This window comes from Pelodiscus sinensis, chromosome 16, assembly GCF_052426305.1.
Source record: "Pelodiscus sinensis isolate ZL-2025 chromosome 16, ASM5242630v1, whole genome shotgun sequence".
Lineage (NCBI taxonomy): Eukaryota > Metazoa > Chordata > Testudines > Trionychidae > Pelodiscus > Pelodiscus sinensis.
The window spans coordinates 7,045,612-7,073,266 of record NC_143067.1 but is presented as its reverse complement, the minus strand read 5'-3'; the positions used below and the strand labels follow the sequence as shown (position 1 = coordinate 7,073,266).

At 45.0% G+C, this 27,655-nt stretch overlaps 2 protein-coding genes across 3 annotated transcripts in view; one reads left to right on the top strand and one right to left on the bottom strand.

Annotated features, from left to right (window-relative positions):
- The window catches only part of RBM22 (RNA binding motif protein 22), a 10,794-nt gene extending 6,137 nt beyond the window's left edge, over positions 1–4,657 (bottom strand). Inside the window, exons 1-4 of the mRNA XM_006138244.5 lie at positions 4,529–4,657; positions 3,438–3,491; positions 1,903–1,932; positions 174–306 (exon numbers count right to left, since the gene is read on the bottom strand). Coding sequence (XP_006138306.1) covers positions 174–306; positions 1,903–1,932; positions 3,438–3,491; positions 4,529–4,582 — 271 coding nt within the window. The 5' untranslated portion in view covers positions 4,583–4,657. The remainder of the gene's footprint in view (positions 1–173; positions 307–1,902; positions 1,933–3,437; positions 3,492–4,528) is intronic.
- On the top strand, positions 4,649–27,655 carry DCTN4 (dynactin subunit 4). 2 transcript variants are annotated; one of them, XM_075900565.2, is made up of 13 exons: positions 4,649–4,852; positions 9,837–9,907; positions 10,478–10,656; positions 12,400–12,470; positions 14,033–14,140; positions 15,859–15,932; positions 17,132–17,244; positions 19,058–19,167; positions 21,593–21,666; positions 23,594–23,648; positions 24,246–24,353; positions 25,405–25,502; positions 25,867–27,655. In XM_075900565.2, the coding sequence occupies exons 1-13, from the start codon at positions 4,718–4,720 to the stop codon at positions 26,078–26,080; spliced, it is 1,410 nt and encodes a 469-aa protein (XP_075756680.1). In that variant the 5' UTR covers positions 4,649–4,717; the 3' UTR covers positions 26,081–27,655. The 2 variants fall into 2 exon arrangements, with proteins under 2 accessions (XP_075756680.1, XP_075756681.1); XM_075900566.2 differs by having other exon boundaries at positions 4,652–4,852; positions 12,427–12,470; positions 25,867–27,654.

Below are 27,655 nucleotides of genomic sequence, written 5' to 3'. Positions count from 1 at the left end.
TTGTATGAGAGAGAAGATGAACCAAACATCACTAAATAAATATGTATCTCCCTGCCCTGCATGGAGATATATGTTTATTTAGAGCCAAATTAACGTTATGCAGTGTCAGGAGACAAGCAGAGTTGTCTCAATCTGTACTTGCAGTTGTTGGTAAATAGACTCTGGTTACACACCATATTCAAGGTCAAGCAGGCAGGTCTGACACACATTCTTCAGCTTGCTGCATGTCTGGCATACTTCTGTCTTCTTAAAGCGCATTCGAACACCTGGGCACCAGCGAAACACTGTGAAGGGCCTGGCACAAATCTGAGACAAAGACAGCAGTGACTTGTACCACTAACTGCAGCCAGCAATGCCACTAGCATTCAAATTCTCATGGAAACTCAACTATAACTAGAGGCTAGCAATGTAAAATCCCATTTAATGAGTTAATTGGTTAAATGTTAAGCATAACTGATTAAATGCCCAAGGCAGGGGCTGCTCCAGCCCAGCCACTCTAATCCCATGGGGAGAGAAAATGAAGAAAGGGCTGCTGGCTCCCAACCCTTGCAGGCTGGAAGTCGGCAGTCTCACGCTGGGTGGAAGCAGTGGGAGGGGGGCAGGAAGAAAGTCAGCTGACTTGCACCAAGTAGCAACCAGCAGCTCTCTCCCACCCACTGCCACTTCCACCCCCCACACCCTGTGAGGCTGCAAACTCCCAGACCACGTGGGGCTACAGCAGCCCTCAACCCTCGGCAAGCTGTTGGAGGTGATGCTCAAAAAATGCAACAGGTTGCCTCATTTTGACAGGAGAAGGTGGTTTTGGCTGGACTTTCTTGCAATGATTTGAATACTCAAGAAACTTTCTTAGAGCATAAGGCAAAGAGAATTTCTACATTGCTCAAGTAATTTCCAGGATATACACATCCTAGGACAGCACAGGGCCTGGCCCATTTGGCGAGAGGGAAGGAGCTTGGATAACTAGCTTACTAGACGATGCCAATATATATTACAAAAAGAACATAGGTAAAATTAAAACCCAAACTTAGGTTTTGTATAAACAGAAGGTGACTTTATAAAGTCAGTGCTCTAACAACTGTTTCATTAGATATTAATTATGTTTAATTAAAAAATTATTTTCTTGTGAACTCTGAAACCTCAGACCGCTGTTCTCGTTACACACTGAATGAAAGTTACTAGAAGTGAACATGCACAAACTGATTTTTTAAAGTGAATAACCAGACTAAATAGTGAAATAAACCTAAACATTTTTTTCAGATTTAACAATTCAAGGACCAGTGCTGAAAAGATGCACGTTCACTCACGAGGCACCACTTACTTTCATGGATAAATCACGAGTCGAGTTATTTATTATTTGTATTACTATAGAGCCTACCAGCCTTAGTCACAGACCAGGACTCCATTGTGCTAAGGGCTGCAGAGAAACAACAACAAAGACAGTCCCTGCCCCCAAGGAGCTGCAATCTAAGGCCTGGTCTATACTAGACCAGACAGGTTGGTTTAAGGTATGCAACTCCAGCTACGCAAAATGCAAACGCTCCTATCAGCTTCCCTCAGCGTTGGACTTAGGAATCTACATTAGACCTGCTAAATCAAATGCTAGAAGATCAGAGGGTCGATCTTTTCACTAGAGTAGACATGCCCTAACTGTAAGACAAGAGGCTACAGATGAATACAGGGAGATGGGAGGATATATAAGGAAACAATGCAACAATATTGGACAGCGCGATAGGCACTGAGCACACCAGAAGCTTAACTGTTGTCAAGTTTTTGAAGGTATCATGGCATCACATGCTCAAGAGTTTAGATTGTTAGTTGATATTTTCAGCATTATATCTTAATCCACAATGGAAACTTATGAGCTTGTCCAGAAGTCATTTCTTCCAATGAAGACAAACATACCTTGCATTCTTTTCCATATTTCTCCTTGGTCTGGAATAAAATCAAATGAGAGATACTATAAAAAACTCCCACGAGATACTAATCAAAACAATGATCTCCCACATTACATCTCTTCTACCCAACTATCCACATGCTGTACCACCACAGCTACTGCATGTTTTCTCTTTGTGCTGGTTGCATTTGGAGATATCTGCCCCATGGCTTTCACTTAATATGGAGAGCCTTTGGAAGTTAAGTGGGAGAAAAATCACTTTTAGCCAGAGTTTCCTTTAATTTTTGCCACATATGCAGCAGGTGTGAGGCCACGGAGTTGGCAGTGTGAGAGGGGGCTCAGGGCTGGGGCAGATGGTTGAGGCATAGGTGGGGTGAGGACTCCAGCTGGGGTTGTGAAATCTGGTATACGTCCGGGGATGAAGGGCTAAAGGCTGGGGTAAAGGGTTCAGGTGCGGAGGGGCATGGGGCTGCAGGCCCCAATTTGAGGTGCAGGGTCTGGGATGGGACCAGGGATAAGGAATACAGGTTGCCTCCGGGCTATGGTGGAAAGAGTGACACCCCTCAGCTCTCTCTCCCAGTCACGACACCTCTCCCCCAGTGGTGGGAGGCCTAGGCTGAGGCGCCTCTTCCCCAGCTGCAGCAGGTTCAGGACTGGGGGAAGAGGTATCTCTGTCCACTGTAGCCCTGAGCACCTGCACAGTACTTAATAGGCTTAATAGGGAACTTGGAGCCAAACCCTTCCAATTTTTATGATGGCAGAATATTCAGTAGATTATCTTTCAAAGAAACCCTCAGCTTCAACTTTTTAATATCTGTTTTTAAATGACAAAATGTCCAGAGATTCATAACACAAAAATAAATCCTCTATCCAACTTCGCAACATAGAGTGTATTTGCATTAAAAATTAATATAGCTTATTAGCATTCGATAGAGACTAAAGCAAACTTAGGGAGAGGAGAGCAAAAATGTGGATGTTTAGAATGAAAATATGCTACATGATTCTAGTTGGTGCTGGGAAGGGTAAAACAAAATGGTTGGGTGACAGATACATAGTCCGGCACTGAAAACTATATATTGGGGTAAAAACAAAGATTTAAAGGGCATTCAAGCAACCTTCCTGAAATAATATCAAAGCCCTTTTCAAAGCACATTTTAAAAACTGGGAAAGTCGTTTAATCTTTCAGTACCTCAGTTTAGCTAAGAGAAGAAGAGCGTTAGTATCAAAGTTGTGATGGAAGACACATTTGTGATATGGATCTTTTATACTTTTAACCATTGGACAAGCTATCTTGATATCAGCTCAAATTTTTTATTATTTGATTTATTTTGATCATGTTGTCAATGCCCTTGGCCAACCCCAAAATCTAGACTTCCTTCCCCATAAGCGCATGTTCTACTGTTAAGAAGCAGCACATAGAAACCTGCATGAATTTTGGCATCTCCCACTTGCCTCATTTGTCTGAACTAATTTTTTCATCGCCTAAACCAGTGCTAGTCTCATCATACATGTTAAAGGACAATGACGTGAAACAGTCACATACCATTCGGATATATGGATTTTCTCCAAGGCATGTCTGACACAGAATAGGGAAGTCCTGCATCACGGAAGAAAAAAAAACCAGTCAGAACAAACTCACTAGCTCACTTCAGATTACATCCCTAACCAACAACAACCCCTTTGCCGTCTGCTTCTCTCAGAACAAAGGACTAGACCCTACTCATTCAAAGCTCTGACCAGTGTTCCCTGTAAGCCAGTGTTTCCTAATTTTATTTGGCCACGGAACCCTTTTAAACTCTAAAAAAATGTGTGGAACCCCTTATAATAATATATGGAGCTGAAAAAGTAGACCACAAGTAAGTAAGGATAATAATAAACAAAAGCTAAACAAGGTCATGAGATCAACACAAATGAAAGTTGTTTTCAACACAATTCATAAATGCTTAAATAGTAATTATTTTTTAAAGTCAAAATGTTATTGTAATGGAATTTTCTCGCGGAACCCTTATTTCCACTTCACGGAACCCCAGGGTTCCAGGGAACACCATTTGGGAAACACTGCTGTAAGCTGAGCCCTTGGGCGGCCCCACAGCTGATTAGCACACCACCAGCCGCCTCCCACAGTTGGCAGCATGTCTTTTTACCGGCGGTGCACCTCTGCCCGTGCCTTGGTGCACGTAACGACATTTATTCTGCACATGGGTGGAAACCTTAGAGGGCACCTCGGCTCTGACTCCTCAGAGTGGGGGACAAAGCGCCCCCCCCCCAATGTCCCCACCAGCTGCTAGATGAAGCCTTGTGAGGAGACTCCGGCTGCCAGTTATTTCACGGGACAAACCAACCCTCTTCCAACCACGCGATCCGCTCCCGCGTTCGCAGGTGCCCGGGTCAGACGCCAGCAGCCCCCGAGCGACCCAAGACACGGGCCCAGCACCTGGCGGGAAAAGGGCCCTGGGGGCAGAGCCCCTCCCCCCGCCGCCTCAGGGCCTGCCCCAGACCCCCCCGGCGCCTCAGCCCCGTGGCAGCGCGAGCAGCTCCCGGCTCCCTAGGCTGGGCCCTGCCGCACGAGGAGGGTGAAACCACCCGGGGGAGGCTTCTCACCCTCCCCCCCCGGCCCCGAAGCCCGGGCCGTACCGCGTCCTCCCAGTTCTGCCGGTTGTAAGTGTTGGAGCCCAGAGACGTCGCCATCTTGGAAGCAGCCCCAGCAGCAGGGACCGGAACCGGAAGCCCCCGCCCTCCTTCCGCCGGAAGCAGCGAGGCGGGGACGGGAGCTGCGCGCCCGGATCACGTGAGGAGCGAGGCGGCGGCGGTTCGGCTGCCAAGATGGCGTCGCTGCTGCAGTCGGAGCGGGTCTCGTACCTGGTGCGCGGCGAGAAGGAGATCCGCGCGCCGCTCTCCCAGCTCTACTTCTGCCGCTACTGCAGCGAGCTCCGCTCCCTGGAGTGCGTCTCCCACGAGGTAACCCCGCCGGCCGGGCCGAGGCGCAGGCCAGCGAGAGAGGCGGGCCCCCGACGCCTATTGGCCGCGACGCCTGCCGCTCAAACCATCCGCTTCTTCCTATTGGCTAGCTCTCTCGGAGGGGGTTTGCTGGCTAACCCTTTCCGATTGGCTCCAGTAGATGATCGCCTTGTGGATTGGCTCGCGTCGCTGTCGGTCGGGATGCTTCGTCTCTTGATTGGCCAATGTAGACATCATGGGGGCGGAAGCTACTCCGGCCCGTCTGGACTGTAGGGTGATGGCCTGGCTTGACAGCCCCTGGCCTGCTCGGGGGGGGGGGCCGTCTCCCCCGCCTGGGTGCGTAGGGAGGGGTCGATCCCAAACAGGCTCCTCCCCCAGCGGCCTGGGCAGAGTCTCCCCACAGGGTGCCCCCCCCCGACGTGATTCTCCTCCCCTCCCCCATCAGGGGCCAGCCCTTCCCTGCCTGTTGTCCCTGCAGCCCAGGGCAACCCCAGAGTAGCGCTGGCAGGCGGGCGTAGCACCAGGAGCCTGTGTAGACACAGTAGCTCCTGACTGTCGCTGACTCGCTGCCTGTGAGGCCTATACCCGAGCCTGCTTTCCCGTGCTGTAAAGCAGTCGAGAGGCGTGGTGTTCCCCAAGATCTCAGAGGGGTAGTGGGGATTGTCTGGGATAAAAACTTTCCCAAGACCAAGCAGTGACTGTAGAGTAGCGTCTTTTCTCAGAAGACAATGGCGTGTGTGTCATGAATAAGCTTCAGTGGGGTAGCACCTGGCAAAGTGTTTTTTTTTTCCCCCCCGTGAAAGGTAATGCTCAAATAAAGCTGTTAGTCTTTAGAGTGCCACAGGACTCCTCATTGTTTTATAAATAAGTTTGCATTGGCATCTGGGAACCGCAGACTTGCTCTGAGTCCCATTAAAGGTTCAGAGGTACAGTTTTGTAGATTAAAAAAACAGAAAACCTTTACTTTTATCTGGACTAGCCATTTGCTCTTCTATTTGAAATCACAGTAGATTTTGCAGGCAGGAATTTGTCATTCAGGCTACATCTACAGTACGATGCCGGAAGAGGCAATGCAAATGAAGCGTGGATTAGTATTTTCTCGTGCTTCATTTGCATAATCTCTTCTGATCTGTTTTTTCTCAAGGAGTTTTTGTGCAAAAACAAGCAGCGTGGACATTTTGTTTTTGCACAATAAGGAAATGTCCATACTGCTTGGTTTTGCGCAAAAACCCCTTGGGCAGAAACAGATAGGAAGAGATTATGCAAATGAAGCATGAGAAAATGCTAATCCGCGCTTCATTTGCATTGCCTCTTCTGGCAAACATCATTGTGTAGATGTAGCCTTAGTGGTGAAAAGGTTCATTCAAGACATAAGCCCTTTTCACGCTTAAAGTCTAAATAGTGATCAACTGAGGTTATGGATAGGTATCTTACCCTCTGTCCAGAGATTACTAACACTTGAAAAATCTGTACTGATCGCCACGTTTGTATCAAACAGAACACAAAAGAGGTGTTTAGAAGCCTGCACAAGGTATTTTAATTGAGTGAGATACCCCATGACTGCTAATTTAAGCACTGCAATGTCTTGACAAATATATTCTCTGGTGGATTTAGTAACAAAGTCATATGAAAACTGTTCTGATTGTGTTTTATAAAACACAAAACATTAAAGGCATAAGATGTGAAGAAAAAGTTGTTTTCTGTATGCAGATTACCATTTTTTAAAAAGTAATGCAATGTGTTGACACAGTCTAACCAAAAATAGGACAAATAATCTTAAAATGACACACTGCCAAAAGTCCTGGGATCAGCTACTGGTTTAGTTGCATTCTGAAGTATATAAAGTACCAGTTATCATCTCTACCAGTTACCCGGTACCTGGAGAGCAACCCCCAGCCTGTGGTCCACCGCAGGTGGAGTGCTGCTCCAGCACTGCCAGTCTCCCATGTGGGGCTGCCAGCTCCCAGCCCTGGAAGAGACCGGAAGCAGCTGGGCCGGAGCTGCCCCCACCCACCCGTCCCTGTTTAATCAGTTAATCGGTTAAACTTACATTTAATCAGTTAATGATTTAAATGGGATTTTACATCCCTAATGTAAAGATTTGTAAGGCACTTAATGTGGAAGTGAAATAATCTAATGCAAGTAAAACATCTGTTGTTTCAGATGTTTCAGCATTTGTTAATAAGGTAAAAGGGTTAGTAAATTGGCCGTATCTGTTGTGATGTTTCTGTACAAAGTGACTGGGCTAATCATCCCATATTCGGATAGGAAAATAAGAAAAATCTGTTTTTGGCAATCCCAAAACGTGAAGCTGTTTCACAGATAGACAGAACTGAAATTAAGAACTGATAACTTGTCAATAAAAGGATGCAGACGGAGACATCATTTCCCCATAGATTTAGAAAATGAGTTCTCCAAGATACATGCCAGCTATAAAACACTTCCCACACTATTCATTGCTGACCAGTGCAGTTGCAATGGCCAAATAAAGTTAGGTGATGTGATATGAAAATAGTGATAGAAATGTAGCCGTGTTAGTCTGGTGTAGCTGAAACAAAATACAGGACTATGTAGCACTTTAAAGACTAACAAGATGGTTTATTAGATGATGAGCTTTCGTGGGCCAGACCCACTTCCTCAGATCAAATAGTGGAAGAAAATAGTCACAACCATATATACCAAAGGATACAATTTAAAAAAATGAACACATATGAAAAGGACAAATCACATTTCAGAACAGAAGGGAGATGCTGGGGGGGGGGGGGGGGAGGAAGGAAGGTAAATGTCTGAGAGTTAATGAAATTAGAGGTGGGGAAGGGTAGATGTCTGTGAGTTAATGGTATTAGAGGTGATAATTGGGGAAGCTATCTTTGTAATGGGTAAGGTAGTTGGGGTCTTTGTTCAGCCCCCCGCGGAGAGTGTCGAATTTTAGCATGAATGCCAGTTCAGAGGATTCCCTTTCAAGTGCAGATTTGAAAGTCTTCTGAAGTAGGATGCATGTGATTAGGTCATTGAGACAGTGTCCTTTCTGGTTGAAATGGCAAGAAACTGTTTTTTCTTTGTGATCCTGTCTAATGTCTGTTTTGTGGGCATTGATTCTTTGGCGAAGTGTCTGAGACGTTTGTCCAATGTACATAGCAGACGGACACTTTTGGCACATGATAGCATAGATTATATTTCTGGATGCGCAGGAATATGTATTCTTGATCTTATAACTCACTTGGTTAGGCCCAATAATGGTGTTAGCAGAATGAATATGTGGACAAAGCTGGCAACGGGGTTTGTTGCAAGGGAAAGTACCAGGGTTGGTATTACTGTGGTATGTCCTGTGGTTGTTGGTAAGAATCATCTTGAGGTTAGGTGGTTGTCTATAAGAGACTATGGGTCTGTCTCCCAGAGCTTCTTGGAGTTTAGTGTCCTGTTCCAGTATAGGCTGTAATTTATTGATAATGTGTTGGACAGGTTTAGGTTGGGAGCTGTAGGTGATGACAAGTGGTGTTCTATTGTTGGTTTTCTTGGGTCTGTCTTGTAGTAGATGGTTTCTAGGTATTCGTTTGGCTCTTTCAATTTGCTTTTTTATTTCTCCGGGTGGGTAGTTGAGGTTTATAAATGGTTGGTAGAGATCCTGAAGTTTCTGGTCTCTGTCAGTGGGATTAGAGCAGATGCGGTTGTATCGAAGGGCTTGGCTATAGATGATGGATAGTATGGTGTGTGCTGGATGGGAGCTGGAAGCATTTAGGTAACTGTACGAGTCAGTGGGTTTTCTGTAGAGGGTGGTGTCTAATTTTCCATTGTTGATTTGTACTGTGGTGTCCAGGAAATGAATCTCTCGTGTGGAATGGTCCAGGCTGAGGTTAATGGTGGGGTGTAGGTTGTTGAAATCTCTGTGGAATGTCTCCAGTGTTTCTTGGCCATGTGTCCAGCTCATAAAGATGTCATCGATGTAGCGTAAGTAGAGAAGGGGTAAAAGGGGACAGGAGTTGAGGAAATGTTGTTCTAGGTCAGCCATAAAGATATTAGCATACTGTGGGGCCATGCGTGTACCCATGGCTGTGCCGCTGATCTGGAGGTATAAGTTGTTCTCAAACTGGAAATAATTGTGGGTGAGAACAAAGTTACATAGGTCTGCTATCAGATTGGCAGTAGTGTCCTCTGGGATGGTGTTTCTAATTGCTTGTAATCCGTCTTCATGTGGGATGTTGGTGTATAGTGCTTCTACATCCATGGTGGCAAGGATGGTGTTATTGTGGAGGTATGAAAATAGAGTATTCATATAGTAGGAAAAAGATGTTTGAAAGGCAGCAGTACTCTTTCTATTGACTTAATTATTCAAGTTCAGAAATGGATTACTAATATCTTGTGGCTCTTGTAATCTTTAGCATATCAGAGCCCAATTAAGCTTAGTGTGTTTCTTATGTAGTAGCATTTAATCCTTCTTGACAAGTCCCTTTTCTGATGTAAAACGTACTAAAGATAATTTTCCTTGCCTAGCCAGACTGAAAAATTTTAAACATGAGGGCTGTGTCTACATTGGCACCCTTTTCCGTAAAACGGATGCTAATGAGACCAGTCGGAATTGCAAATTCCGCGGGGGATTTAAATATTCCTTTCAAGTAGGAATAATGGATCTTCTGGAAAAGGGCTTATTTTCCGCAAGATCCCGTCTAGACTGGCTCTTTTCTCCGGCAAAACCCCGAGCTGGAAAAAAGCGGCAGCCATGTTCATGCAAATGCCGCGGGGGATATTTAAATCCCCTGCGGAATTTGCAATTCCGAAGTGTCTCATTAGTATCCCTTTTACGGAAAAGGGTGCCAATGTAGACACAGCCGAGAAGTCTGTTACATCTTCCCTGACTTCACATTGCTGTTGTCTTCCACACAACATTTTTAAGTCATGCAGCAAAGCGTTTCAGCTGCTGCTGGTGTCCTGTACATAAATACACGCATCATAGGATGCATTGACTTCTTTGTCTGTTGTTCACTAGGTGGACTCCCACTATTGTCCCAGTTGCCTGGAAAACATGCCGTCAGCTGAGGCGAAGCTGAAGAAGAATAGGTATGATTGGTTGCTGCAGCACTGCAATGTCTCTTCCTTCAAATCTCGTCTTTTTAAAGCTCCTTATTTTGAGCCATCTTTTTCTCTAGCATTAATAATCCCCTAACCCTATCTGTGTACTCCTTGGCCCCGTCACCAAAAAGTCCAAGTTTCTCAGTCTCCCTCTCCTGAACTGTTATCCTTAAGTTTTTGTCTTATTTACATTGTGATCCCTTGTGGAGAGGGAAGTACTGAAGTGTGAGGTATAATTTTTGCACTATAATAAATATTTTGTTTACCTGCTATCATGTTTACATGTTGCAAATAAGTTTGAGAAATGAATTTACATGCCTAGTGTGTTTTTTTCATTGTTTCCAGCTCATTCTGTCCACCCTTTGGTTGACTTTATGCAATTCTCTTCCTTCCCTTATTTAATCTATATGAACACAGTATTTTCTAAAGTGGTTGTGTGAGACCAAAAAGGCACCTTTAAGTTCAATTGTGCTGTTCTTTAAGAATGTTTTTCTAAGATTTTTATGTAACATGACAGGTGTACCAATGTAGCTCATGACTTTCCCATGTCTCTGACAGGTGTGCTAATTGTTTTGACTGCCCATGCTGCATGCACACACTTTCCACCAGGGCAACAAGCATTCCTGCTCCACTTCCTGATGACCCAGCCAAGACTACAATGAAGAAAGCATATTACCTGGCCTGTGGATTTTGCCGCTGGACTTCCAGAGATGTAGGCATGGCAGATAAGTCTGTTGGTAAGTAACTCAATATTAAAGACATGTCAATAAGTAATGGTGAAACAGAATATTTGTTCAGAGATACTAAATAAGAAAAATCACTCCCAGATGCATATAACCCCAGTAAAACTTAATCACTGGATATCCCCATCTTCCTGGTAAAGAGTGATCTTGCCATTTAGGAAGTCTGTGAATGGAGAAGTGCTAAGATTAGTTAGGTAATGGTACTCTCAAATAACGTCACTTTCCTAATAAAAGATCCATTCGAATTAGGAGCTCTTTTTTTTTCTTAATCAGAGCACTTCTCTGTATAACAAACTACACCACCATTATTTCAGAATCTTAAGTAGAACATCTTGATAGCGCTGATGTGTGATGTACTTTATTATAATTCCATGACAACGGTAAACTTATAGTTCTGGCACTTCTACTAAGAAGATGAATATTTTGAAGGCTTTTTAGAGTCAGTATTTGAATTTAGCTTTTTCAGTTTTATATATTCAATCCCTTTTCCAGCAGGGAGTATAGTAAATGTAGAATCTGCTCAGTCTTACTGATTGGATCCGACTGTTATGCCTCAACTCTGCAGATACCTGTGCCTGTCCAAAACTCTTGTGACTGTAGTTCAGAATGAGTGCAGGATTGGGACCTTCAGTTGCGAATTCTAAAGTGCAGGTTTTTGGATCTTTTAGTCTTGCCATCTAACAAGAATTTAAACTATTTTATATTATATTCTGTAGGGTTTGGCTGCCATGTAACTAAATCATTGCCACGCTCTTCCTAGTGCATGAGATTTACTTACTTTTGTATCATTTAATCTTTTGTGTTTCACTTCATGATTAAAGAACTGTAAATAATTGTTTTAATACTATATAGTTTGACTAATAGCAATTTTAATAATACTGTGAGAGGTGCAAAATCATCTTATTCTTTAGTGACCTTTTGTAAACTGGCAAATGGTATCCAAATCTGGGACTCATTTATGGGATAGTTTAAAAAATGTTATCAGAGACTCTTGTTCACACTGAGACATTTTCAGGGATAGTTTCCACCTCTTCCCAAAGTAACTTACATGAATCCATCTGAAAGGATGTTGTGATGGTCAGTTTGATTTCTGATGTAATTACATCTTCTATTTACTGTGCAAAAAGTAGTAATTGGTGCTCCCTTTTCTGTAGAGAATGTGGTTCTGTATAAGCAGATGTTTATACAGCATTTTAAACCACTGATCAAGTAAGCTACTTCTTTATGAAGCTTCATATGAACAGTCTTCCAAATAGAGGGACCTAATGGATCTTTCCAAGATTTCTGCATAGCATTTCATAGCATCTGTGCTGCTGGTGATCCCTTCCCCTAGTATGGTGGTTTACTGTTAAATGTTGCCTGTTTGTAGAAATAAAATCAGGGGTCAGGCCTCCTGTTGTGGTTAAAGCCGCCCTGTGCCAGGCCCCTCCCCAATAATACCCAAGGCTTTGTCCTGCAGAGGAGGGGGCTTAGGGAAGGGGTGCAATGGGGGGGGAGAGGGTGAGGTGGGAAGGGGTGGGACATGGGAGATGGGTATGGACACCCCATCCCTCCCACAAGTAGTAGGGATTCCTGTGCTGATTGCAAAAAATGCTCAGATTGTAGCTGGCCCGCGGGCCGTAAGATGAGACCCCTGAATAAGATGCTTGTTTATCATGAAAAAATTGGAAATTTACAACTTCTCATCTTCAGTGATATCTCGGAAAACACTGATGTTGAGCCTCCTCTCCTTCTCAGGACTGTTGGCTTTTTGTTTTCTTTCAGCTAGTGGTGGTTGGCAGGAGCCAGAGAATTCACATACACAGAGGGTAAGTAAAGGAGAGAGGTAACGCTGAAATCTTAAGGGGAGTGGCGTAGGACAGAAAGACTCTGGTCTTGTTTTTAGAACAGTGAATATCATCATCTCAGTTACTCTTGAGAAACCATCTGTTACATGTAGTCATAGGGTCAGCATGTTGTCTGAGTTCAGAGAATGATGCTCTTTTGGAAACTGTCAGATCCTGCAGTGGGTGTGTATAGTACCTCTTGTTCTGAACGATCCCAAAGTACTGTGCAGACTACTTTGTTGAAATGCCACCAGCTGGCACAAGGAACTTGTGGTAAGGGATATATTAGGGCCAAACCACTACCCTTATGAAGAGTGTCATGAGTATTTAACGTAAGAGATGCAAAACCTGTAGATGCACCTCCATTACCACAACAATCAATGCCTCAGCACAACACACCTTTCACAATCCATGTGTTCTGCACATACCTATCAACTGTGGGTGAACACTTTTCACAAAACGATCACTCTGTATCTAACCTCTCAGTTCTCACCCTCAAAGGAAGCTGCACCACACCTTTAAAAGATGAGAGCCTAAATTCACAACTTCACGAGACACTACATATGATCTTAATAAAGACACTGGTGGTTTGGCTTATTGTAGCGACGTGTGACCCACAAAATCTCCTTTTCAGTCCTATGACTACAGAGATGTTAACAGGCCACTTCACTCTGAACGATTTCTTACAATGTGTGTTAACTATTGATGGTAACAATCTGTTCCGCCTTATGTTTAGCTGCGCTACTTTCTGAGTAGTGTCCCAGAGCTGAAGAAGTGCCCTGTATAAGGTCAAAAGCTTGCCTCTTACCAAGAGAAGTTGGCCCAATAAAATATTTGTACTTCACCCACCTTATTTCTTTAGTGTTCCTGGACCAACAGCTACAATGACACTGCAATCATGAATATTTAACAGCATAGGTCAGACGTGACTTTACTTTCTTGGGCTTCATAGGAAAGTGACTCACAGAAACTGTGCCAAAGAATTTAATCCACGTTGGAAGGCTGAATTAACCCTGGCAGGAGTGCATTTATTTTAATTAACATGCAGATTGTTAACATGTTTATTGTCTGTGTGAACAGAACTCGTTTCCTGGTTATCCCCTCTTCCAGGCTTGGAGTTCTCCTGGTCCCCAACGTATAATACATCTTACTCTCCTCGTCCTCTGTTAAACTGAGAAGGAGGCTGCCAACTGTACTTCACCAAATTGTTCTGGCCAGGCAGTATTCTCCCTGATTTTTGCAGAGTGTGCAGGCTATTGGATGCAACCCATGGCAAAGTCTCAATTACTGCGGTAGCGAGGAAGTGAACTTTGGGTAATGCAATATGATAGAATTGGTCTTGAGATGAGCCTTGTTAGAAAACCAATGAAACATCTGTTCCTGTTGCCCATTTCCTCAAGTGTGTTTCCTTCAGAATAAACCAGTGTTGGCAATGGAAGAAAATACTTTGTGGGAAGGAAAATTTGGTGGGTGGATGAATGCTATTGTCTTGTCTGGCACAGTGTTTCACCCAGTACGTAACTGGTCCTATTTTCCCCCTTCAGATTAATAAACTAGTTGAGTATTACCAGCAGCTGGCTCAGAGAGAGAAGATAGAGCGGGACCGTAAGAAGCTGGTGCGACGCCGAAACTACATGCCATTAGCCTTTTCGGTGAGCTGGGACGGTGCTGCTCCTACAGTGAAGCACAGGAGCAGGGCTTCCTAAATGCCTCAGTTTTGAAGATTAGATGAAGAATAGGCCTGCTAGAAAAAGGGAGGAGCTCTATCAAGAAGGAATTGAAATAACCTATACTTAGGCATTCAGAATAATGGTGGGGAGGAGATCAATAATCTTCCTTCCATGCATTTCACTAGTTTCCACCCTCCCCACTTAATAATCCCTGAAGGATCTCGAAATCTACCGCACAGATGGTGCATAAAGTGATCAGCTCAGCTGGCTCTGCAATGCAGCTGCTTCTCATGTTGAGGCGATTGCAGTAGCTCTGCACCTGTGTGTTTTTTAAAGGATAGGAAGTATCTTTCTGTATAGAAACTATGTAGAGGGAGAGTAGACAGAACATGAATGCTAAAGTTGGAATTTAGCCAGGATACCAGAGTTAATTCTTCTCTGTATGGTTCATGTACTGAGGTTCATGAGATATTTGCCAACTGTCTTTCTAATGCAGGATTGACATGTATTATCCGCTAAAAGTCTTAACTGAAGTTGGGCTTAAGAATTTATTAAAACCCGAATCGTGCATTTATTGCAACTGCTAGAGAGAAGCTTACTTTGTTTAGCAGAATTTGCTTGCTACTTTTCGGTTAATTCTGTAACCAGCCTGCTCTGTGCATTTGCTCTTGTCTTATGGCTGCATTTTTTGTCTCCGTTGCTAACTGCTGCTTTTTTGGGCCCTCTTCACAGCAACACACAATACATGTAGTGGTAAGTCTCTTCCCGGGTTCTGCTAGTGTTAACTCTTGTAGTGCAAGTAAAAACCACTCATGTTAACAATAGTGTTTCTGAAGACTGGCATAGTTTCTTTTTAACATCATTTTGAGGTTCATTATAAAACTTGTATGTTAGTAACTTAGGTTTCTTTCTTTGTCCTTCAGACACACACATTTGAAAAATAGCACTTTCTGACGCATTGATAAGACACAGTCTCTGCATAGGCTAACACGGCTGCCCCGTATGAGTGTCAATAATAACTTCCTACCAATTAGCCCAACCCATCAGATGAAAACGTCTCATTTTAGCTCTAGGGGAAGCAAATTCTTGCCAAATAGGATGAGCCTTGCAGCATTTCTCTGAAGTCCGGTTCTTTAGGTCTCCGCGGGTCCTCCACCTTTCACATCCCCTCTCCAGCTGAGATCTAGTAAGTCAATGAGCACCTCAGCTGTCCTGGCCCTTGGTGTTGCCATGCCTCGAGATAGGTGGCCAGGGCCTGTGTCATACAGAACTTTAATCTGTATTTCACTTTCTCCCGCTACTTCTGATGGCAGCCTAGAGTGTGTCAGTCTGTAACATGCTTGCTTTTACCCACTTCTTTAAAGCAAGTGAGCTGCCACATTCTACGCTAACTGTAGCTGAGTTGACTTCAAAAGTACAACCAAGTTCAGCATGTTGAAGTTGTTCAGTTAAGTAAAGAATTAAAGCTTGACAGTCTTTGACAATATATTTCTGCTCCCCCTTTCTTCCCCCCCAAGTTATTTATATTTTACTAATAAGATGTAGCAGAGAAAACGTACAAACTGAGGAAACTCTTTCAGTTTGCTTTCATTTGCTTAGCACCTTATGCTCGTCACGCTGTCGCACACTCAGGTTTGCTGGAGGCTGTGTTCCGACGTCCAGCATATCTGGATTTGATGGTACTGTTTCCCTCCTTGTAGGACAAATACGGCCTTGGAACCAGACTCCAGCGTCAGAGGCCTGGGGCACCCATCAGTGCTCTTGCTGGACTCTCGTGAGTTTTCAACATTCAGTCCTTTGTAGGTGGGAGGGATGAAGGGGATAAATAGGGAAATAAAGAAATAGCTTCAGAGAGACGGATGAATTATCTGATAATATTGCAAAAGGGCTTCATCTCTAGAGTAGATGGAGAGATGTTAAATGCCAGGCAGAGGGAGTGGGATCTCTACTGACTCTCCAGGCTGTCACTCATCCAGGAACTTACTCCGCTGCAGGCCTGCCATCAGGGAGTGTAAAGGGGACAACTGCCATGGGGCCTAGTGATTCAAAAGGGCCTGAGGCTTCCAGCCACAGCTACTGTGGCAGCGGTGGCACCTGAAGCCCCTGGGTCTTTTAAATCGCACTGGAGCGCCAGGCAGCACTGAAGGGTTGTCAGGGGGAGGTTAGCCCCAGCCCCACCCCTTCCAGGCATGCGGAGGACCCCCCATGCATTCCTTGCCCAAGGGCCTGGCAATTCTGTCGGCTGCCCTGCCATTCCTTTATACTGCAGAGATCTCTAATAGAAGCTAATGAAATGCAGTGATTGCATACCAGGGATGTTAAATATCGGTTAATTGAATAGTCAAGTAACCTCATGAATTCTTATTGGTTAGTCAACTATTCTATAGTCCCCGGGGGGGGGGGGCCAGCAGCCAGTGCACTCCGGCCTCACTCCCAAGGAGCTTCCTGACACCCCATGCTGCCTCCTCTGTATTTGAGGCAGCAGCGCGGGGTGCCAGTCAGGAGCTAGTCCACAAGAGGAGCCAGTTTAAAAACCATCTCCTTTCACCGACCGACTGCCTGTTGCCCCGTGCTGCTGCCTCCAATACAGAGGCAGCACTGCAAGGTGGCAGCATCCCCTTCTGGGGGGTGGGTGTCTGAGCTCCTGGACCCGGCACAAGTCGGAACTGTGCCAGGCTGCCTGCCCACCTAGCTCCTAATATACTTCAGATGCAGAGCTGCAGCAGGGGTAGGTCCTGGACCCATCGCAAGCCAGAACTGGGCAGGGCTGCTGGCCAGCCTGCTAAAAGAATGACTGGCGGGGGCAGAGGGAATGCATTTCGTACAACGGCATGAGATAAGAGGGAGTCTCAGCTGCAATGCTGATTTTTTTGTAGTGTAATCAGACAGTTTCTTATGGTGTAATATTTTCAGTTGTTAAATGTGTACCGTGTTCAGTGACTTGCTAATTTGTCTTCACTTTCCTCGCGTCAGCCTGAAAGAAGGAGAGGACCAGAAGGAGATAAAGATTGAGCCTGCTGATGCTGTAGAAGAAGTAGAACCGCTTCCTGAGGATTATTACACAAGACCCATAAATCTAACCGAGGGTAATGGCAGAACATTCCATTTTGTTTCATGTGCAGCTCTTCACCAGCTAATCGCCGGGAACAGCCTGGACATTGTCTGTGTTAAATGATCCTGAGGGGGGTTGTATTGTTTGCCTGGCTTTAAAAATTGCATTGTTGGAGGTGGTACAATGGTGCAACTAGTGAAGAATGATGAAACCTGGGGCTTTTTAAATGCTTGAGGTCAGACTTCATTGTCTAATAAGAAAAGTTGAAGCGAGAGTCTGAAAAGTCAGGACTGTCCTCTTGCATGTTTGTGATTCCGTTTTGTTAATGATTGGAATTTTTTTTGAAAACTGGCGACATTTGGAGGAGGAAAAGAGCTGACGTCCTCGTTAGTAATAACAGGAAATGAGGGAAATAGCTATGCTGTTAAGATTAAAGACCTGGATGCTGAACTTTATAATATCCAGGGCTCGCCGAACCGCAGTGAGCCCCGCTTGCCAGCCGCGCTGTCCAACCCAGATGGCCCAAACCCGGCTCTTCCGGGTTACAATCTACTCGCCACAGGCGAGTAGATTGTATAATTTGTCGAGCCCTGATAATAACAATGCTGCATTATTTTTGCATCACTTTTAAATAGTTCAGTTACACTCTTGGGTTGTTTATCTGGATTTCACCTCGACTGGGAAGCATTTATGAATTGGCTGAGGAGCTGTCGGAGCACAACAGTCTAGCTTTTCTATTTTGAACACACTGCTGTGCTGTTTACACTTTATACCAAGTGTCCAGCCTTTCTTCTTTCAAATCCATAACAGAAAATGTGTGTCAAGTCTGTACTGCTTTAGGAATAAACTTTCTTGGCAATCTGGTGCATGAGTCTGAACTGGGCAAAGTCCTTGGATCAGAGACTACTTCTGTTTTGTACACAGCACTGCTCCACTGCTTTGATAATGAAAAAGCTGAGGAAACTGTGTTTGCTCTGGGGTAGTAGAATTTTTCAAGGCTGTGATCAAGTGCTGTTTCCTATTCATGCTTAATAAATGTTGACTAGTCACTAAGGGTGTGTCTAGACTACAGGGTTTTGTCGACAAAAGTGGACTTTTGTCGACAAAACTATACCTGCGTCTACACTGCCGCTAAGTTCTGTCAACATAACGTCGACAGAACTCAGTAGTTTTGTCGACGGCTGTAAACTTCATTCTATGAGGAATAACGCCTTTTGTCGACAGAGTTCTGTCGACAGAAGGCGTTATTGCATCTACACTATCCTTTGCGTCTACACTGTGATGTCGACAAAGCGGCTTGCTTTGTCGACAGAACTGGATGTCGTCTAGACGCTCTTTGTTGTCAGAAGCTTTGTCGACAGTATCTGTCGACAAAACTTCTGTCGACAAAAGCCTGTAGTCTAGACGTACCCAAAGTGGCTTTAGACATCTGGTCCCCAGTTTTATGGCAGGCTGTAGTTGATCATACCTATGTCTATAATCAGGGCTCGCCGAGTAGCGGCGAGCCTTGCTCACCAGCCGCATGGTTCTGCGCTCTGTGCCGGCTCTTCCGGGATGTAATGTACTTGCCACGGGCGAGTAGATTACACTATTTGTCGAGCCCTGTCTATAATGCCAGGACCTTGCTCTTTCTTTGCGTAACTCTCCTATCTTTACATTCATGTGCTACTGGAACTGTTCATATTTTTGGTCAGGGCAATAGCGGAATTACTGGAAGAGTGCTGTAAAGTTTCTTCAATGTAGAAAAGTGTCTGGTGATCTCAAACATACCGCAGGATTGAGTGAGACTCTGGCTTAGCAGCAGTTGAGAACTGACGTTGCATTTTTGTTTTTCTATGTGTACACAGTGACAACCCTGCACCAGCGTCTTCTACAGCCTGACTTCCAGCCAATCTGCGCTTCCCAGCTCTACCCGCGCCATAAGCACCTTCTGATCAAACGCTCGCTGCGCTGTCGGGTAAGTAACTGGATACATAGAGAACATTTCCCTCCACTTTGAAATCCTAACCTGTGGGGCTTTGTCTACACTCGCAGCTTCTTGCGTGAGTAATATGCAAATGAGGCAAAGCGTGGAATATCGCCAAGCCTCATTTGCATATCAAATGAGCCACCATTTTTTTCAGAAGAGGCTCTTGCGCAAGAAGGAACGTCTACACTACTCCTTCTTGCACAAGAAAAACCCTCTTGCACAATGCCGTTCTTCCTGCAGTGTAGACGCTCCTTCTTGCGCAAGAGCCTCTTCTGAAAAAAATGGCAGCTCATTCGGTATGCAAATGAGGCTTAGCAATATTCCATGCTTAGCCTCATTTGCATATTACTCGCACAAGAAGCTGTGAGTGTAGACATAGCCTGGGAGGGGGGCACTGGATAACTAACTTGCAACTGCACATTGTCTCTGAAAGCTCCAGCCTGCAAAGTGGTAAAGGTTCATGAAATAAGCAAACGCCCATCAACCAACTAGATCAGGTCCTGGGGAAGCGTAGTAAGACCACTGCACCTGTGGGGTAGCATGAGGCAATGGCTGGAGCAGGGGTGGGCAAGACAGTGTCCGTGAGCTGGATCCGACCCACCAAGCTGTTTGATCTGACCCGCCCTGCCCCCAGGCCGATGAAAACCCGAGGACTGGAGAGGAGCGTGAAGTCTCCTCCTGCCATCAAGGACATGTCATATCTAGAGCTGGCAGTTCTGTCTAGGAGCCGCGTGCCCCTAGTAGGGCTGGAGGGTGGGGAGAAAGACATCATGTGCTCCCCCATCCCGAGCTAATCTGGGTCTGTGGGTGGAGGAGCATGCAGTGTTTCCTGATCCCGCCTCTTCTGCCCAAGGCCCCACCCCTTTCTGGGGCGACCACTTACAAAATTTGTGAAGTGGTCCCCCTTTAAAAATTATTGACCACCCCTGAGCTGGAGACGAAGGACCAGATTTTTGAACATGTTTCAGTGCTAAAAGGCACTTCTAGTGATGTCTTGCTTAGGCACATCTGAAAATCCTTCTAGGCATCTGTTTGCATCTTTATGAACTTAAATACCTTTGAAAACATGGTCTTACATGTTTTAACTAGCTGTGTGATGGCATTAGAGCACACTGCTTGGGAGTACCTCAAATGGCTGGTGCTATAGAACAATGTTTTGTTTTAAAAAAAACAGCTAGAAAGCCAAACGTAGTCAACAAATGCAGTGTTGGTGAGCACTGATATGACCCTGTGCAGAACACTGATTCTCTTTGAATATGGCCTGCAAGCAGATGTTTCAAACAGTGTCCCAACAGAAAGAAAGAGGGCTGAGCACAGGCACAGAAATGAGAGAGCCTTGAATTCGTCTCCTGGTTCAACTGTTGATTCACGATAAGGCCTAGGGCAACACACCTGCCTTTGCATCTGGCACTGGGGGATAATCTTTATCTAACTTCCAGAAAAGCGGAGGATTAATTAGTTAATATTTGTAGAGCACTTTGAAGTGTATCAAAGTGCTGTGTGTTATCAACAACCAATAGAGTACGGTTACATTTCATCGGAAGGGAGGGGTTGCAGGAACTCTAGTGCAGACTTGTGATGCGATTGTAACCTTGCATCGTGTAGTTCAGTGATGTGCAGACTGAGGCTCTCAAGCCACAAGTGGCTCTTTAATGTGTGTCATGTGGCTCTTTGCAGCATGAGATATTAAAACACTGTGCAACTATAACCCTGCACACCTGGTGGGTGTAGTTCACTCTCATGTAGTGGTGCTTAGACCACTTACAGTGGAGAGATAAGAACCAGGGAGCTCTACAGTCTAAGCTGAGATCTAGCTGGTTTTATAGTTAAAGTTGTAGAGGTTCCTACACTAAGCTCTAGAGGTTCCAAGTTCAAATCCACCCAGTGGTGGTTACGCAACCTAATTATTAACCAGTCTAAGTTACTAACCAATCAAATGTTTTTATTAACTACAATTGATTACTAATACTTGGCCAGTCATTTTGCTGTGAGAATAGCATAATAGCATAGGGGTGTGTATATAATGAAATGCTTCCCCGTCATACTAAGTGTGGCACTATAGTGCAATAGTAAATTAAACCATGATTTCACATGACTGTGGCTCATTTGAGGTAATGCTGATCACTAATTTGTCTCCTCAACCACTGAGGTCGGAGTATCACTAATGTAGTTGCGTGTCCCTTCTGTTTTTTTGGAGAGGGGAGAGAATTCAAGTTCTTAGATTTTCAGGATAGAAATGGACCTTTTCAGTTTCAGAATTTCGACCAGCCCGGACCAGATTCACTAGATCCTTAGGCTGACAGAATTAGTAACTGGAACATCCAAATTATGGCACTTGCAGTTCTTATTCTTCACAGTGAGGCTGTACACTGTGCTTGTTTTGGCCATGTGTAAAATATCTTTTCTGTTTTAGAAATGTGAACATAATCTGAGTAAACCAGAATTCAATCCAACGTCAATCAAATTCAAAATCCAACTGGTTGCTGTGTAAGTATGATGGGAATGGAGGCTGGGTGGGAGGAGCAGTATCTTACTGTGTGTTAACATCTAGTTAAAACCCTGTCTTCTTTTAGGCCTAGCAATGATCTTGATGTCAAAAATTCAGAAAAAAACTGGGAGTGTAAAAAGTAACCCAGTAACTGACGCTAGCTGTGGACACATGGTGGACATGCAGTGTTTCCTTGAATAACCCAGGAAAAAAATGTAGGTTGTCTGCAGTGTCTGGAGAGAGAGTTGCCAAAGATTAAGTAGATCTACAAGCACCATCTATGAAAAATGGTGGCACACATTGTTCTCTTTTCATGCCTCAGCCTTGAGATGTCATCTAGGTGGCATTGTGGAAATGAACACAGAAGCCGTCCACATAAACAGGTTTCAGGTAGAATCCATAGCTTTCAGGGACAATTACAGCTTCTTGTGGTTTTTGTTTTGTTTTTGTTTTTGTTTTGTTTTTTAATTCCCTGGAGGGTTCTAGGGATGCTACAACAGTTAACTAGTTAAAAGTTAGCACCTAACCAGTTAACTGTTTAAACTTCAGGGCTGCCATCTAGCCCCGCCGCAGCTATGGAGTCTTGCCACAGCCTTGAGATCCTGCTGTAGCTAGGGGGTCCCGCCACCCGGCCTGCTAGCCCTCCATGGCTGGGGCTGCTCCACCCCGGCACAGCTGACCACCCCTGAAGTTCACCCACAAGGGCCGGTTAACCAGTAAACATAGCTGTAAGCCTCATGCATATCGGCTAACTGTTTAGTATCTCTAGAGGGTATATATTCGGAGGTTATTCTCAATGCAGTATCAGTAGGGGCTCTCTCAGAACTTGGCTGTACAGTACCTCTTTAAAGCATGTGATCTTAACGTTAGTTAAAAACTCCCTTTAAAACGTTGCAGACCAACATTAAATTACAAAATCATTTAACTTCACATCCACTAATATGATCTATACCATCAAATACCAGCAATGTCCCGCTGCAGTGTATCTTGGCCAAACTGGACAGTCTCTACGGGAAAGAATTAATGGACACAAATCAGATATCCGAAAAGGCAATACACAAAAATCTGTTGGAGAACACTTTAATCTTCCTGGACACTCATTAATGGAGCTCCAAGTCATGTTTTGTTTCAGACCAATTTCACAAGCCAAATACACAGAGAAGGGTTGGAACTTAACTTCATTCACAAGTTTCATTCTTATGCAAATGGTATAAACAGGGATATCCCATGGCTCCTCCCACATTATCTTCCACATCTTAATGACTTAACCAACCAAACAATGAAGGTGCTAATGATTCTTTTCAGCCTCTTGTAACTATTTAGTCTTTAAGGTGCTACTAGACTGTTTGTTTGTTTTAGTTTTTCCTGTTACATACTAACTAGGCTACCTCTCTGAAGCTTATCTACTCTCTCTCTCCCCCCCACCGCTTTTCCCCCCTCCTTTTTCCCTTTTTTTCCTTCTCTTTCCCTCCTCTCCCCCCCCCCCCCCCCCCCAATTTATTCTTGGATCTGGACTTCTAACACTCCGGTCATCTGAAGAAGTGGGTTGTGCCCACGAAAGCTCATGATCCCATCTACATGTTTTGTTAGTCTTTAAGGTGCCACTAGATTATTTGTTGATTTTTAAGTTTTAACATTAAGTTCTTTGAAATTCCACTTCCCCCTTTAATGTACCAAATGAAAGGCAATTCACTAAGAGTTTAAACATCTTGAAAAAAAGCAAATTAGCTCTTGTTTACAAAAATAAGGATGCCCTTGCTCTTTGTAGGGCACTGGCCGTTGCCTGTTCTGTATAACCCCTTTGCAACGTATGATTTTAAACCAACGGAAGTCTGTGGCCTCACCACATCAGTTAAGGATCTTCCCCTATAGGTGGGCTCTTGGCAGAGCTGAGAGCCAGTTCACATTTGTGTCTTTCATTTGCAGCAACTACATCCCTGAGGTGAGGATTATGTCCATTCCCAACCTGCGCTACATGAAGGTCAGTGCTCCTCTTTTCTGACCCCCTTCAGGGTGGACAGTAGAGTGCATGTTGAGCCCTCAGTGTTTTTCAAAAGGTCCTTTGGCAGGATGAGGGACTAGGCTTGTTGATGGCATTAACTTCCTGTATCTCATAGTTACGTGGAACGGAGTTAAACAGCAGCTATGGCAGTTCAGAGAAGGCACCATAACCAAGGGGTGGCAAGATCTGTCTCTGGTGTGCCTTATCTTGGGATGGGATAGGGTGGGGAAAGAGTCTCCAATGAGTGGACTGTGGTATGTTCCGATAGTGGTGAATGTCACAGATGTACTGGTATGTTGGGAACAGGAGTAAATTCCTAGCATACATTTTCATTCTCTAAACTTGTAATAGAGAGCTGGAAGTGCCCCTTATAAGTGTAGCCGGGCATAGCAACCCTGCATCCCATGAGGACGATGGATGGTGTAGGTCACAGGAGTAGTCTGTAGATCTTCATGGCGTTAATGTGACATAGTTTTGAAGGCAACATCAGTCAGCCTGAAGTCAGCTCTCCAAGGGTCAAAGCTGCTTTCTCAGTGTCATTCGTCAACTATGTGCCCTGCCTTTGTATCTCACCAGGAGAGCCAAGTTCTTCTGACTCTGACCAATCCAGTGGAAAACCTCACCCACGTTACCCTGATGGAGTGTGAGGAGGGAGACCCCGATAACATCAACAGCACTGCTAAGGTAGTGCACCTTCTTGCTGTACAATTTGAAACGCAAAGGCCTATTCCAGCATTCTCAGCTTTCCTATGGGCTGGGTTAAGGCGCACCCAATTTCTCATAAGCTACAGGAGGCATCGTTTACCTCAGTTCGAGCCAAGTCTCGCACTCATTTGGTGGGAGATTCAAATATTAAACCTACTAGTGCTTTAATATCATCATTATACGGTTTTGAGAACAGTTGTAAACACCTTCAACGTGTTCGTGATCAGGGTCCGTAACTCAGAAGAGGTAACTTTCTAATCCAAGGGAACAGTGTGGTAGGGACCATTTGATAAGGAGGAAACAGAAAGGGTGGAGGAAAACCAGAGGACTCTTCTCTTCTCCCTCTGTGGTAGGGATGTTAAATATCGGTTAATTGAATAGTTGATTAACCTCATGAATTCTTATCAGTTACCCGACTATTCTATAGTCCTCAGGGGTAGGGCCAGCAGCCAGTGCGCTCTGGCCCTACTCCCAAGTTGCCCCTGCCACTCCACACTGCTGCCTCTGTATCAGAAGCAGCAGCACGGGGTGCCAGGTGGGAGCTGGTCCATGAGGGGAGCCAGTTTAAAAACCAGATCCCCATGCGGACTGGCCACCTATTGCTCCGTGCTGCTGCCTCTGATACAGAGGCAGCAGCACAGGGTGGCAGCAGCCCCTGTCCAGGGTGGGGAATCTGAGCTCCTGGACCTGGCATGAGCCAGAACTGAGCCGGGCTGCCTGCCCGCCCAGCTCCTAATACACTTTACATGGAAAGCTGCAGCATGGTAGGTCCTGGACCCGTCGCAAGCCAGGACTGAGTCGTGCTGCTGGCCAGCTGCTAAAAAATGTACTGGCAGGGATGCGGGGGGAATGCGTGTAGTCTATAGCATTAACCTATAAGCTTTTGCTTACTGGTTAATCGACTATACTCTTACATCCCTGCTTGGGGGTGCCCTCTGGCTTGATGAGCATTCAGAAGGGAGTGCCTGGCTGCTGTGCAGGCGTTGGGATGTGTTTGAGCACTGCCCTTCTCCATGTCCATGTCTTGCAGGTGGTGGTTCCTCCCAAGGAGCTAATCCTAGCTGGCAAAGATGCTGCAGCAGAATATGATGAGTTGGCCGAACCTCAGGACTTTCAAGATGACCCTGAGTGAGTTTTCCATCTTTCATTTGTGCGGGATAGCTTGGCACGTAGAACTTGCTTATATTCCGCCACTTCCTCTTCTGTTTCTCAGCACGTCGGCTTTTGTCCAGCTTGAGCAAAGCGGAATGTCTGGTTTTCCTGTCTGCGGTATGGGTTGTCCTGAACCCGTTCCCGTCTCGATAGGTTGTGCGTTGTCATGGCACCTTTCAGATTGAAAGCAGCTGTGCCAGCTGCCGGCTCTCTAAAGCATGCTAGCTTTCCAAGCAGTGTGTACACCACTAGAAATCACATCGCTGTGATTTGGTGGTAAAATAACCCTGAGATCTACCCAGACCTTGGCTGCTCTAATACTCTGCTTATTTCTTTGCAGCATTGTGGCCTTCAGAAAGGCCAACAAGGTGGGAGTTTTCATCAAGGTCGCTCCACAGAAAGAAGAGGGCGAAGTGACCGTGAGCTTTAAGATGAAGCACGAGTTTAAAAATCTTGCCGCTCCAATCCGCCCCAGTGAGGAGGGCGATCAGAGTTCTGAGATCATCTGGCTCACCCATCATGTGGAGCTCAGCCTTGGCCCGTTGCTCCCATAACGGCTTCCAACAGCTGGGTCCAAAAGGTGGCCATGGGATTGACTCTTTTGCCGTGACAGAATGCATCCTGTTGAAATGGTTTGGGAAACCTCCTTTGTGATGTAGACACGTGCCACACATTCCAGCCAAGAAAGGAGGAGGAGGTTGCATGGGCGCAGGGAAGGGAAATAAGCTGTTGGATGATTTGATCTGCTCTCTTTAATGCCAACTGTGTGAGTCTGTGGCTTTCTCACACCACCACATGCTTGTTTAACTTACCGCACAAAGTTCAGCACAGAGAAGGCCATCACTAGACCTGTGTTAGCCCTTGCTGAGGTCACATTAGCATTGCCAACAAAAATGCCCAAACCTTTACGCCGGCTTTCCTCTTCTCCAGATCAGTCCCATGAAGCCGATATTAAATACTCCGCAGAACAAACCCTTTCTCTGGTACTTGTAGCCTGCAATTAGTGAGCAAACATTCCAGAGCTCTTTTCTCTTCTGTTGCAGGAGCCATCTGTTGCAGCAGCATGATACACTCGTCTCTTCTTTCCAGCTCCTATTAGACTCTCAATTTTTCTTTAGCCCCAGGCACTCACAGGTGTAACTGTTTGGGGGTTTATCCCCCTTGACTAAAAATAATGCTTTGCTCTGTAGACCCCGTTTGGGAGGCAATGGATCTTAAGAATGTATGTGCCTCTTGAGATGAAATGCAGCATATTATAGCTCATGTGGGCTTGGTTAACAGTTTATGTCATCTTAAATCTGCGTTGGATCATGGAGGTTATGATGCATGGCACTCTAGGATGGGTAGGAGATGGTCAGTAGGTCACTGAAGAGAAAATACTGCTGCTTCACATTTTATTGAGACTAGGACACTACTGAGTGCAATTTTTACATCCAGTAAGTTATTTTTAATGGCGAAATCAACCAAAGAATGACCGCTCAGATCGTTGCAGTAGACACACAACTTTTAAGGGTTCAGGAGCAAGCTCAGTGTGTTTACCAGTGACTTGGAAAAAAATAGCTGTAGGCTTCTGGAGCAGGAAAAATGTGAAGATCAGATTATCTAGCCCTCTGCACTAGAAGTATATGCTTACCATAACCTAAGCATAACTTATGTGCTGTCATGAAGCTTATGTTGGCCCTTACTCAGACCTAAAAGCAGTTACAAACAGCTGTCCGTGATTCTGGTTGTAATGTGCCACCATTACCACTATCTACAGTGTTACAGTGCAAACAGTACAGGAGTTCTTTTTTTCAGTTGCTCTTTGTTAAAAGCAGGAACCTTTATCAAACCTCTCCCTGACTGAGTGACAAAGGCAGGCTACAAAAATCTTTATCTTGGGGCTTTGACACACATCCTGGAGATGACCAAGTGGCCATCAAGCCCTTCCAGATGTGCTCTGTGTGGTTTGATAAGGAACATGTCTACTGTAGATGGCTCTGCTGTTCTGTAGTGTAAAATGTGTGACATCTGGGAGAGGAGAAAAATGCGTCATTTTATCTTAGGGTGTGTCTAGACTACATGCCTCCGTCGACGGAGGCATGTAGATTAGCCAGATCGGCAGAGGGAAATGAAGCCGCGATTAAAAT